The 13,978-nt window shown below is 34.9% G+C and overlaps 1 protein-coding gene across 3 annotated transcripts in view; it reads left to right on the plus strand.

Moving 5' to 3' along the window:
• DBT (dihydrolipoamide branched chain transacylase E2) overlaps positions 1-13,978 on the plus strand; it is a 46,410-nt gene that overhangs the window by 11,668 nt on the left and 20,764 nt on the right. For all 3 annotated transcript variants that reach the window (XM_060302223.1, XM_030868806.2, XM_060302228.1), the window contains 2 exons: positions 146-221; positions 1,773-1,954. In XM_060302223.1, the coding sequence (XP_060158206.1) occupies positions 146-221; positions 1,773-1,954 (258 nt within the window). The remainder of the gene's footprint in view (positions 1-145; positions 222-1,772; positions 1,955-13,978) is intronic.

The raw sequence follows: 13,978 nt of genomic DNA on the forward strand, positions 1-13,978 counted from the left end.
ATTATAAAATGCTTTTTAAAATCTATAAAAATGAAATAACTTCTGCCTCTGCTTGAGAATATTTTCTAATTTTAGATGTCAAAGCATCTGTCTATTAGCAATACATTACATATTTAATGAGATCATTTCTCATTTGTCTTCGAAGCTCTACAGGGACAGATTGTTCAGTTCAAACTCTCAGACATTGGTGAAGGAATTAGAGAAGTAACTGTTAAAGAATGGTAAGTTATTCTGAAAATTTTTTTAAGTAAGTATAAAAATAAGTAGAAATCTATTTAAATTGAGACATCTCTTTCTGTAACATATATGATTTTTTTAAAGCAATAAGGTAATCTAGTTTGTGTTGCCAATATGCTGGTGGCACAATTCATCCTACAGTATGGCATTTTATTCAATGTAATTTATTAAGGATTATTTTTTCCTCCTTTAAAAAATTTTTTCACTACCCACCCCTCACTTCAGCTAAAAAAGAGAAATTTGCCTCTAAAAGATATTAAGTTGATATGACCATGTGTTTTGAAAAGCATTTAATGTATGAACTTAGAACTTTTTTCCAAACTATTTTAAAATAATCATGTAGTCTAAGGTCTCTTTACCGAAAATGACTTCAGTAAGAATGCAAGTACATTTGACTCACCATTACCTGAGAGTTTGCCTATAGTTTTAGAAAAGGTTACAATATTAAACCAAAAGACATGAATCAAAAAATAATTTTTGAAAGGTTAAAAAATAAGGCTTGAAACAAAAATTAAAAAGCTCTTTACTTAGTCATCCTTCTATCCCTTTTCTTTCTTTCCCTTTCTGGAAAAAAAGGAAACACCTCTGGGTACTGAAATAATTTTCAAAGATTTCTAGAAGTAACAGTTAAGGTGAGTCAGTAGATTCTCTCCCACAATTGTATACTGTTAAAGATCCTTTCAAAAATCTGATTCAGCCACCTGAACATTCTTTCCCTGCAGTTCTCATTATAATTGCTTTGTAGGTTAGAAGAGGACTATAATAACATAAATGTACTTTATGATTTTGTATCTATTGCATTGTGGGATCAAGGAAAGAGCAATGACCTCAGGTCAGAAGAACCTGAATCTGAAACTTATTAGCCATCTTAGAAACAAAGACTAAGAACTCAAACTAAAATTCATGAAATTAAAAAGGAATTATATTGAGGATATCAATTTTTAAAATTTAATTCTAGGGCTTCCCTGGTGGCGCAGTGGTTGAGAGTCTGCCTGCCGATGCAGGGGACACGGATTCGTGCCCCGGTCCGGGAGGATCCCACATGCCGCGGAGCGGCTGGGCCCGTGTGCCATGGCCGCTGAGCCTGCGCGTCCGGAGCTTGCACTCCGCAACGGGAGAGGCCGCAACAGTGAGAGGCCCGCGTACCGCAAAAAAAAAAAAAAAAAAAAAAAAATTAATTCTAGAAATAATAGGCATTACTAAAATTTGATAAAGCCTAAGACAATAAAAGGAAATAACACTTTTAAAATACATTTTTCATATTTGAGGCAGAAAACCTGACAAATTAATTAAAATTTTTGATTATAGATCTATGAATTTTTAATTATTTTGAAATTTTTTATATTTCTTGAAGGGGCATCAAAGAGCCTCAGGAAGCCACTGTAGTCTCTTCTAAAACATTCTTTGGTATACTATCTGGGACCAAATGCTGGGCTCGATGGATACTGATCTAATTCAGTGTAGCATTTATATTGTTAAGATGATCTGTAATTATCATTGCTCATGTAAAAGTGTCTTGCATCTTTTTCCTTTAGGTATGTAAAAGAAGGAGATACAGTGTCTCAGTTTGATAGCATCTGTGAAGTTCAAAGTGATAAAGCTTCTGTTACTATCACTAGTCGTTACGATGGAGTCATTAAAAAACTATATTATAATCTAGACGATATTGCCTACGTGGGAAAGCCATTAGTAGACATAGAAACGGAAGCTTTAAAAGGTACTGTATATATATGTTCATCTATTTTGCCAAATTGATTACTGCTGTCCTTTTGTCGTTGGGTACCAATTGAAACTGGAGTTTACTTTTAACAACTTACAGGATTTGATTTGGGGGTTTAGAAGCTGAAATCAGGAAAATAGGAAAGGTACTCTGTGATGCATGATTACCTTTTGACCATGTTACCATGTTAAAAACATGTACAGTAATACTTCATTTATCTGGAGGCCTGCCTTCTGGAAACCTTGGTGTTCAAAGAAGCAACAAGCTCTCTTGGGAATTAAAGATTCAAGCTTTAAACACTGGTCACTAATAAAACTTGGAATATGCAAAGATTAAATCTCACATAATGGGATTGCTTTGTTTGCCGCTGATACGAAAACCGAAACACACTCATTGGTGATGGTTATGAAAGCCAGATTTCTTAAAGAGAAGTAGAAGACAAAAGGAGGAAAATCAGAATGAGAAGCAAAGAAACTAGCATTCAGAAGCAGCAGCAACCATAGAACTTATAAGCAGTAGATGTCCTGACAAAAGGGAATTCGTTATGAGAAGTTTACTGGAAAATTAAAACAGTGCGCTGTCCCTATGGTAGCAAATAGCTGGCTCTCTACATCAGAAGTTCCCTTTGGCATTGTTGTGATACACCAAGGTTATGTCATCTAGGAAGCTTTGATGTGGGGGCAGGGGGAGCAGAGTCTGTGATGCAACCCTAAGCCCACGATCTATCTAGAAGTGCTGAGATAAAGACATTTCAGTAGTGTAATTTGGAAGTCTAGAAGGAGTCTGAATTAGAGTGGCTGGCTGACTCTTAGTCCTGCAGTCTGTACAATAATATAATAACTAATATCATAGTCACACTTTATAGTTTATAAAATGTTTCACACTTAGTATTTTATTTATTCTTATTTGTGAGGTATTCCAGTTTAATGAATGAAGAATCACTGGGTAATTTGCCCAATGGCTGTGACAAAGCCAAATTTAGAACTCGGATGTCCGGAGTCTTTGTCGAGAATATTTTCAGCTATAACATGTTGCCTCCAAAAGCTGGAAGGTAACTTATTAAAGCCTTCCTGTTATTTATTTAATTTCTATTATTATAAAAACAGGATGCGTGCATTGTAGAAAGTTACAAAATGCAGAAACACAAAAATAAGAAAATGAAAACACATTCCTACAACTCATTAATCACCACCCTTAACACATTAATGTATGTCATTCCAGACATTTTTCTAGACACATGTACATATGCATTTCGGTATTTTTTTTCTCCCCACCTTCATTGGAGTATAATTGCTTTACAATGTTGTGTTAGTCTCTGCTGTACAACAAAGTGAATCGGCTATATGTATACATACATCCCCATATCCCCTCCCTCTTAAGCCTTCCCTCCCACCCTCCCTATCCCATCCCTCTAGGTCGTCACAAAGCATCAACTTGATCTCCCTGTGCTATGCAGCAGCTTCCCACTAGCCATCCATTTTACATTTGGTAGTGTATATATGTCCATGCCACTCTCTCACTTCGTCCCAGCTTCCCCTTCTCCCCCTGTGTCCTCAAGTCCGTTTTCTACGTCAGTGTCTTTATTCCTGCCCTGCCACTAGGTTCATCAGTACCACTTTTTTATATTCCATATATATGCGTTAACAATACGGTATTTGTTTTTCTCTTTATGACTTACTTCACTCTGTATGACAGACTCTAGGTCCATCCACCTCACTACACATAACTCAATTTCATTCCTTTTAATGGCTGAGTAATATTCCATTGTATATATGTGCCACATCTTCTTTATCCATTCATTTATGTTGCTTCCATGTACTGGCTATTGTAAATAGTGCTGCAATGAACATTGGGGTACATGATTCCTTTTGAATTATAGTTTTCTCAGGGTATATGCCCAGTAGTGGTATTGCTGGGTCATAAGGTAGTTCTATTTTTAGTTTTTTAAGGAACCTCCATACTGTTCTCCATAGTGGCTGTATCAATTTACATTCCCACTAACAGTGCAAGAGGATTCTCTTTTCTCCACACCCTCTCCAGCATTTATTGTTTGTAGATTTTTTGGTGATGGCCATTCTGACAGGTGTGAGGTGATACCTCATTGTAGTTTTGATTTACATTTCTCTAATAATTAGTGATGTTGAGCAGCTTTTCATGTGCTTCTTGACCATCTGTATATCTTCTTGGAGAAATGTCTATTTAGGTCTTCTGCCCATTTTTGGATTGGGTTGTTTTTTTCCTATTGAGCTGCATGAGCTGCTTGTATATTTTGGAGATTAATCCTTTGTCAGTTGCTTCTTTTGCAAATATTTTCTCCCATTCGGAGGGTTGTCTTTTCATCTTGTTTATGGTTCCCTTTGCTGTGCAAAAGCTTTTAAGTTTAATTGGTCCCATTTGTTTATTTTTGTTTTTATTTTCATTACTCTAGGAGGTGGGTCAAAAAGGATCTTGCTGTGGTTTATGTCATAGAGTGTTCTGCCTATGTTTTCCTCTAAGAGTTTTATAGTGTCTGGCCCTACATTTATTTATTTTATTTTATTTTATTTTTAACATCTTTATTGGAGTATAATTGCTTTACAAGGGTGCATTAGTTTCTGCTTTATAACAAAGTGAATCAGCTATACATATACATATATCCCCATATCTCCTCCCTCTTGTGTCTCCCTTCCACCCTCCCTATCCTACCCTTTAGGTCTTTAATCCATTTTGAGTTTATTTTTGGGTATGGTGTTAGGGGGCATTCTAATTTCATTCTTTTACATGTAGTTGTCCAGTTTTTCCAGCACTATTTATTGAAGAGGCTGTCTTTTTTCCATTGTATATTCTTGCCTCCTTTGTCAAAGATAAGGTGACCATATGTGTGTGGGTTTATCTCTGGGCTTTCTATCCTGTTCTATGGATCTGTATTTCTCTTTTTGTGCCAGTACCATACTGTCTTGATTACTGTAGCTTTTTAGTGTAGTTTGAAGTCGGGGAGCCTGATTCCTCCAGCTCCATTTTTCTTTCTCAAGATTGCTTTGGTTATTTGGGGTCTTTTGTATTTCCATACAAATTGTAAAATTTCTTGTAAATTTTTCTGTAAAAAATGCCATTGGTAATTTGATAGGGATTGCATTGAACCTGTAGATTGCTTTGGGTAGTATAGTCATTTTCACAATATTGATTCTTCCAATCCAGGAGCATGGTATATCACTCCATCTGTTTATGTCATCTTTGATTTCTTTCATCAGTGTTTTATAGTTTTCTGAGTACAGGTCTTTTGCCTCCTTAGGTAAGTTTATCCCTAGGTATTTTATTCTTTTTGTTGCAATGGTAAATGGGATTGTTTTCTTAATTTCTCTTTCTGAACTTTCGTTGTTAGTGTATAGGAATGCAAGAGATTTCTGTGCATTAATTTTGTATCCTGCAACCTTACCAAATTCATTGATTAGTTCTAGTAGTTTCCTGGTGGCATCTTTAGGATTTTCTATTTATAATATCATGTCATCAGCAACAGTGACAGTTTTACTTCTTCTCTTCCAATTTGTATTCCTTTTATTTCTTTTTCTTCTCTGATTGCCGAGGCTAGGACTTCCAATACTATGTTGAATGATAGTGGTGAGAGTGGACGTCCTTGTCTTGTTTCTTAGAGGAAATGTTTTCAGTTTTTCACCATTGAGAATGATGTTGGCTGTGGGTTTGTCATATGTGGCCTTTATTATCCTGAGGTAGTTTCCCTCTATGCCCATTTTCTGGAGAGTTTTTATCACAAATGGGTGTTGCATTTTGTCAAAAGCTTTTTCTGCATCTGTTGAGATGATCATATGGTTTTTATTTTTCAATTTGTTAATATGGTGTATCACATTGATTGATTTGCATACATTGAAGAATCCTTGCATCCCTGGGATAAATCCCACTTGATCATGGTGTATGATCCTTTTGATGTGCTGTTGGATTCTGTTTGGTAGTATTTTGTTGCGGATTTTTGCATTTATGTTCATGAGCAATATTGGTCTGTAATTTTTTTGTGTGTGTGATATTTGTCTGGTTTTGTTATTGGGGTGATGGTAGCCTTGTAGAATGAGTTTGGGAGTGTTCCTCCCTCCACAAATTTTTGGAAGAGTTTGAGAAGGATAGGAATTAACTGTTCTCTAAATGTTTGATAGAATTTGCCTGTGACGCCATCTGGTCCTGGACTTTTGTTTGTTGGAAGATTTTAATTACAGTTTCAATTTCATTACCTGTGATTGGTGTGTTTATATTTTCTAATTCTTCCTGGTTCAATCTTGGAAAGTTGTACCTTTCCAAGAATTTGTCCATTACTTCAGGTAGTCCAGTTTATTGGCATATAGTTGCTTGTGGTAGTCTCTTATGATCCTTTGTATTTCTGCGGTGTCAGCTGTAATCTCTCCTTTTTCGTTTCTCATTTTATTGATTTGAGTCCTCTCCCTTTTTTTCTTGATGAGTCTGGCTAAAAGTTTATCAGTTTTGTATATCTTCTCAAAGAACTGACTTTTAGTTTTATTGATCTTTGCTATTGTTTTCTTCATTTCTCTTTCATTTATTTCTGCTCTGATCTTTATGATTTCTTTCCTTCTACTAATTTTGGGTTTTCTTTGTTCTTTTTCTAGTTGCTTTAGGTGTAAGGTTAGATTGTTTATTTGAGATTTTTCTTGTTTCTTGAGGTGAACTTGAATTGCTATAAACTTCCCTCTTAGAACTGATTTTGCTGCATCCCATAGACTTTGGATCATTGTGTTTTTGTTGTCATTTGTTTCTAGGTGTTTTTAAATTTCTTCTTTGATTTCTTCAGTGATCTCTAGGTTATTTAGCAGTGCACTGTTTAGTCTCCATGTATTTGTGTTTTTTACAGTTTTCTTCTTGTAATTGATTTCTAATCTCATAGCATTGTGGTTGGAAAAGATGTTTGATACGATTTCAGTTTTCTTAAATTTTCCAAGGCTTGATTTATGACCCAACATGAGATGTATTCTGAAGAACATTCCATGTGCACTTGAGAAGAAAGTGTATTCTTCCGCTTATGGGTGGAATGTCCTAAAAATATCAATTAAGTCTATCTGGTCTGTTGTGTCATTTAAAGCCTGTGTTTCCTTATTTATCTTCTGTCTGGATGATCTGTCTGTTGGTGTAAGTGGTGTGTTGAAGTCCCCCACTATTACTGTGTTACTGTCGATTTCCCCTTTTATGGCTGTTAGCATTTGCCTTATGTATTGAGGTGCTCCTATGTTGGGTGCATATATATTTATAATTGTTATGTTTTCTTCTTGGATTGATCCCTTGATCATTATGTAGTGTCCTCCTTATCTCTTGTAACAGTCTTTATTTTAAACTCTATTTTATCTGATATGAGTATTGCTACTCCAGCTTTCTTGTGATTTCCATTTGCATGGAATATCTTTTTCCATCCCCTCACTTTCGGTCTGTATGTGTCCCTAGGTATGAAGTGGATTTCTTGTAGACAGCATATATAAGGGTCTTATTTTCGTATCCATTCAGCCAGTCTGTGTCTTGGTTGGTGTGTTTAATCCATTTACATTCAAGGTGATTATCAATATGTATGTGCCTATTACCATTTTCTTAATTGATTTGGGTTTGTTTTTTTGGTCTTTTTCTTCTCTTGTGTTTCTCACTTAGAGAAGTTCCTTTAGCATTTGTTGTAAAGCTGGTTTGGTGGTGCTGAATTCTTGTAGCTTTTGCTTGTCTGTAAAGGTTTTGATTTCTCTATAGAATCTGAAAGAGATCCTTGCTGGGTAGAGTAATCTTGGTTGTAGGTTTTTCCTTTTCATCACTTTATGTATATCCTGCCCCTCCCTTCTGACCTGTTGAGTTTCTGCTGAGAAATCAGCTGTAACCTTATGGGGATTCCCTTGTATGTTATTTTTGCTTTTTCTTTGCTGTTTTTAATATTTTTTCTTTGAATTTAATTTTTGTTTGCATTTTGGTATTTTTTTAACCAGACTTGTATTTGGTACATTCTAATGTGTTTGCTTAGTTAATGACTCTACATGTTTTCATAACAATACATTTTCATTTTATCTGGTAGTCACACCATATCTAAATTTAAATTTCCCCAGTTGCCACCAAAACGTCCTTGAAATTTCAATTGGTTTGTTCAAGCTAGAGTCTAGTACAGGACTACAAATTGCACCTGGTCTCTTTTAATCTAGGTCCTACTTCCCCACATGACACTGACTTGCTGAAGAGATGGTAGCATTTGTTTTGCAGAATGTCACATCTTTTAGACTTGTTGCTTCTTCATGGTGGTATTTGACTTGTTCCTCTCTTCTTTATATTTCCTGTAAACTAGAAGTAAGTTTTAAAGGCTAGGTTGCAGTTAAATATTTTGGCTAGAATCTACATCATGGAAATATTATGTACTTCATGTTTCTCCATATCAGGACACAAATAACGTCTGGATGACCTGGTGTAATAATGCTAAGTTTAAACATGGAACCATAACCATACCCTTGCCATAACCATACCACAATTATTTTAGTGGTTGTAGAATGATGATTTTTGGATTCCTTTAACATTATTAGGTGGCATTATTCTGTAAAGTGGAGCTATCCCTTCCTTCATCAATTGGGGCTATTTGTTACTATGAAATACAGTTCCTACTGGAAAGACATTCCAGTCTTTCTTTACCAATTATTAAAATAAGGAGTTACTTTAATAGGCCCTTCAAATGGTGATATTAATTTTTCCAACATTCTCTTTGTTTATATTTCATTTGACCTGATGTTTTTATTATAATTCTTTTTAATGCTCAAATCATTAATAGTGGTGACCATTTCAAGGTGGCTTCTGTGTGTTCTTTTAACATGACGCTGTTACTTTTCAAAACCTTCCTTGCTTTTGGCACAAGGAGATGATCTGGGACTCACCTTATATTGATACTTTTCCTACCCCAGACCTGGAATTATCCATTCCTTGAGGGCCTCTTTTTCCTTTTAATGTGGAATAAATAAGAGACCATAATCTGGGTACTAGGGGTGCTATTATCTTGACCCCAAATTTCTATTGAAAGGCATGATTTAGGAATATTAAAAACAAAAAAGAATTTACCTTTAAAAATTACCTGAAATAAACACAGAATTATTTTGATGGATCAACAAGATAATAGGTATAGATTTTTCTTTCATTCAGTTAAGACCTAGAAAGGAAAGAATTATACTCTTGGCATAAACTGAGACAACCAAAGATGCTGAACATTATTGTGGATGTTAGTAAATTAGAATACCCAGTCAAGTGCTGTAGACCAGCTTAGATACCTATCTAGGCTGTCCACAAAAGCAAATTATAGTCATCCTGTGGTATTTGCAAAGGATTGGTTCTAGGACACACACACACACACACACACACACACACACACACACACAGAGAGGGACACCAAAATCTGCGGATGCTCAAGTCCTTTGTATAAAATGGTGTAGTGGGCTTCCCTGGTGGTGCAGTGGTTGAGAGTCTGCCTGCCGATGCAAGGGACACGGGTTCATGCCCCAGTCCGGGAGGATCCCACGTGCTGCGGAGCGGCTGGACCCGTGAGCCATGGCTGCTGAGCCTGCACGTCTGGAGCCTGTGCTCAGTAACGGGAGAGTCCACAGCAGTGAGAGGCCTGTGTACCGCAAAAAAAAAAAAAATGGTGTAGTATTTGCATATAACCTACATACATTTTTTTTCTGTGTATCTTCGATCAGCAGTTGGTTGAATCCATGAATACAGAACCTGTGGATTCCCAGGGCTGACTGTATATGAACAAGTGAAAAATTGGGATTTGTGGGGGGTTTTATTGTTTCCTTTTCTTTCTTAGAGTTTTATTTTTAGAGTTTCTTTTGGTATCTCCAATGAAATCCAACTTAATAAGTCTTGATATAGCAAATTATAAAATCATAGAACTTTTTCAGGAGGGGCTATATTTTTTCTAGATAATTTTTTACAAAAATTAATTTCCTGTATGACATGGATGAATCTTGAAAAATTATGCTGAGTCAGAGAAGCCAGACATAAAAGAGAACATGCTGTATGATTCTATGTATATAAAGTTTTAGAAATGCAAACTAATATATTTTGACAATAAACCCATTAGTGGTTGCCTGCTGATAGGGTAGGAAGGAGGCAGAAGGTTAGGAGGGAGGAATTACCAAGGAGTATAAGGAAACTTTGGGGGGTGATATGTCCATTATCTTGATTTTGGTGATAGTTATGGGTATATATATATTTCAAGACTTATGAAATTTTATATTTTATGTACGTGCAGTTTATTATATGTCTGTAAAAACTTAATGGGATTGGATAGGTTATGTTCAGAGTAAAAATTATCTGATAATTTTCCTCATAGAGAACTGATCATTGTTAGCTCTTCTATTTCATTTGCAATTCAAAATGTATTCTGAATAATTGCCTTGCATGCTAATTTTATTTTGTGTGTGTACCTTTTTGCTTTTATATTTATGTTTTCTTGTAATTTTTATTGTTTTTTACTGTAAGAATGACTATGAAGCATAAAATAAATAAGCAAGCCTATAGAATAGTAGGTTCAACTTACTAAGAAATTTATGTGTGCCTCTTTTTAAATTCTGGAAACAGGAAAAGTTTCTAAATATTTTGTGTGCCTGTCTTAAACAAGAATTTGTAGTAATACTGAATTTGTCTATACTGTTCCTCGTTTTAGTGCCAAGAAAACCAATTATACTATAAATAGAAAATTACCTAAAAAAGTCTTTTAGAAGTATAAGACACATGATGTCCATTTTACAGGTGGGAAATAATTGTAGCATAGAACCATCAAGAGTGTAAGGGATCAAGAGTAGACGTCTTAATAGCAGTAACAGAAATTAAATCCTGTCTTTTAATGCTTGTTTAAATAATATTCTATGGTACTCTCTTTGTAACATGGTGTTGCAGCCTGCTTTTCAAGACTGGAGTGTCATGATAATTCTGATGAGGGAAAAAGTATTTGTGACCTCCAACTCCTATCTCTGAGTGCTCTGACTGTAGGTAGACTCTACTTGAAAAGAGCTTACTAGACTCATTTATGCTGTTTAAAAAAAAATTACAAATTGAAATTTAGTTAATTAATATTATCAAGATTATGTCAAAGCTGATCCACGTCTCAGTATGTTGTCTGCTGTGAACTCAGTTTTAAGAATATTGCCATGAGTTCTCTTTACAGCTAACCTGGCTTTCTCTAACCTCTATTTTAAAAAGTAGGATGACTCCTCACTTTTCTAAACAAGTAAAGCTTTTTGAACCCAAACTTTTCTAAACCATTTATTTAATGGGAATCAGTAGTTTTATTTATTTTTTAAACCTACATATTTTATGCCTTCTTAAATGGAGGATATTGGGTATAACCTAAAATCTTTTTTGATTATGCAAACGCATGTTAATGAACATTCATTTTTCTGGGAAAAACACAATTCTGCCTCTGATTTTTGTTTTTTCAGCCTACCCCTTAGCCTTGTCATTGTGCCAGGCCATCACTCTCCTTCCTAACTTTCTGGCAATACAGATAACCAAGTTGTTAAGAAATATGTGCTAAGAAGAGAAAATAGGTTGTGATTGAGAGTCTAAATGACTTTTCTCTGGAGCAAGTGTATGGTTTTAATACTGAGGCTGCGTGGCACGGTTTTAGGTGTTCTGCACCTACAGCTGTGTACAACATTAAGTTGCCAGAATGCTTGACCACCAGACAAGTGGAGAGTTACTATACCTAATTAGCTCTAATTGAGGAGTCTTGCCACCATGGGGAAGTATTAAGGAAAGAGAGGAAGGGACATAAGATGTAGCAGAATACTTTATAGCAGAAGGGACATAAGATGTAGCAGAATACTTTTATATTATTCTGCTGTTATATTGCATTTACCCTTTAACATGAACACCTATCATCGTAACTAAAACCTTATTTTGTATAGCTAATTGTAGACTGAATTGATTGAATTAGCTGTTTCAGTAATTTGAAGTGAGAAAGAAAATGCTATGCAATCTCATTGGTTTAGACGTCATTAATTCTCAATTTATGATGATTTGAGCAGAAACTAAACTAAGGTTTAGATTTGTGCTATGAAGAAAGGTCTTCCTAAGAAGTTTTGCAGGGAGGAAAAGTTTAAAGCTTCTTACAAAAACAACTCTTTCAAAAACCTTTGAGTGCTTTGGTATTTCAAAAGTATTTCCCATTGCAATCACACAGTTTTAATATTTTTACTAATTCAAATTACTCTTTTATTTAATATGAAATAATATCATTTTATTATAATTTTCTTCACATGATGAATTCCAGCAACACTAAATTGACAGTCTTCATGATAAAAACTTATTTACCAGAGTCCTTTTGTTCTTTCTTAAAATTTAATTAAGGTTTTAAAAACTGTATCTAAATCTACTACTGAGGGAATAAAATCCCACATATTAGAGTATAGTGCAAGAGCAGTGAAAAGCACATCAGCTGGGGAGAGTCATGAAATTTTAGCTTAGTCTTAACTCCATCCCCCTTAGAGTCTGTTTCTACTTTGGTAAAATCAAGAATGTGCCCTGCATTCTTGTAGCATTATTGTGAACATCAAAGGAGAAAATAAGTATATAAAGTATACTTTATATAAGTATAATCATATAAAAAAACTGAGAAAATTGCTTCAAGTGCTATTTAACAAGGTAGTATTTTATTTTTATTTATTTATGTCTTAAACAAGTTTCAAAAGATTTTTTAAGGCAACTCCATACCTGGAATACAAAACTAAGTTGAAAATTACTAAGACTTCATTTTTGCATAAAAGAAAAATTGCCTTTATCACACTGGAATTCTTAATTTTCTCAGAATCAAAATTAGTTATTTTAAAAGGCAAGGAATAGAGTACATTGAATGAATGGAATTATAACCAAAGCCAATATGATCAAGATCATTTTCCCCGAAGCCTCATTTGGAAAGAATTTGACATTTTAATGTGAAAAGTCACAGAAGTCCTTTACGTTTAACTAAGCTCCTCAAAATATTATGCCAAATACTTAACATTTATATTAAAACACTTTAAGTTGTATTTTTACCATACACATGTCCAAAAACAATCCTGAAAAGAATATTTTTTCTAACTTACAATAAAAAACTTCCTGCTTTTCAAAGTCTGATCGGTTGCAATCATAAAAATACTAGGTTCCTGTTTATAAGCTCATGATATGAAAACAATTATGTCCAATAGCTTCAGGGGAAAGTACAAACTAGAATTTACTATTAATAATTTCTTCATCATCTTAGTCATCTATGTGAAGTACAATAGGAAGGAGTCAAATGTTAGGACTTACTCTTCAAAAAGTTGAAAAACGACAGGAGTTACTGCCAGGTCCCACTCTGTTACACAAACTCTGGTTTTACATCAAGATCACCATGGTTTTATTTTAGTCATCCTCTGATTTACTGTCCACACTTTCTTCTTATTGCATAGAACAATCATATGTTTAATTAAATCTGGAAAAAGTAATAAGCATTCCACATTTGGGGGGTAGCAATATGGGCCTCCCCCTGTGTTAAACATGTCGCAGTTTATAGCTAAGCTGACAGTTCAAAGGCTGAACCAGAATAACCAGGACAGCTTGACTTTGCTGGTTTCCCAGTTGTATAGCTTGCAATCTCTATTTCATCGAGGTAACAGGGCACGGTAACAGAAACAGATTGTTGCATCAGCAAAACTGAACCAGCAGCAACTTTCTCCAAAACTGTAACTTTTTCTAATGTGCAATCTCTATCAGGGCTAAGGTTATTGAATCAAATGCTAATAGAAGTTATTGTGGCCGCTAGCTCTCTAAGTTGAATTTAGAAACCGTTCTTTTCTCTGCTGCCTGAAAGATCTGGTCATCTTCCTAGATCTTCTTCCTAGTTGTTAGGTTCTGAACCAAATATCCTTTTGTATCTGTGCGAAATTGTGATTTGATGTTGATCACTCCGTTTATCTTGGCATCATGCCACAAACACTCATCCATTTAGAAAATGACATTCCCTCCATTCCTTATGATTTACTTATTCTCTACTGT

This window comes from Globicephala melas, chromosome 1, assembly GCF_963455315.2.
Source record: "Globicephala melas chromosome 1, mGloMel1.2, whole genome shotgun sequence".
NCBI classification, from domain to species: Eukaryota; Metazoa; Chordata; class Mammalia; order Artiodactyla; family Delphinidae; genus Globicephala; species Globicephala melas.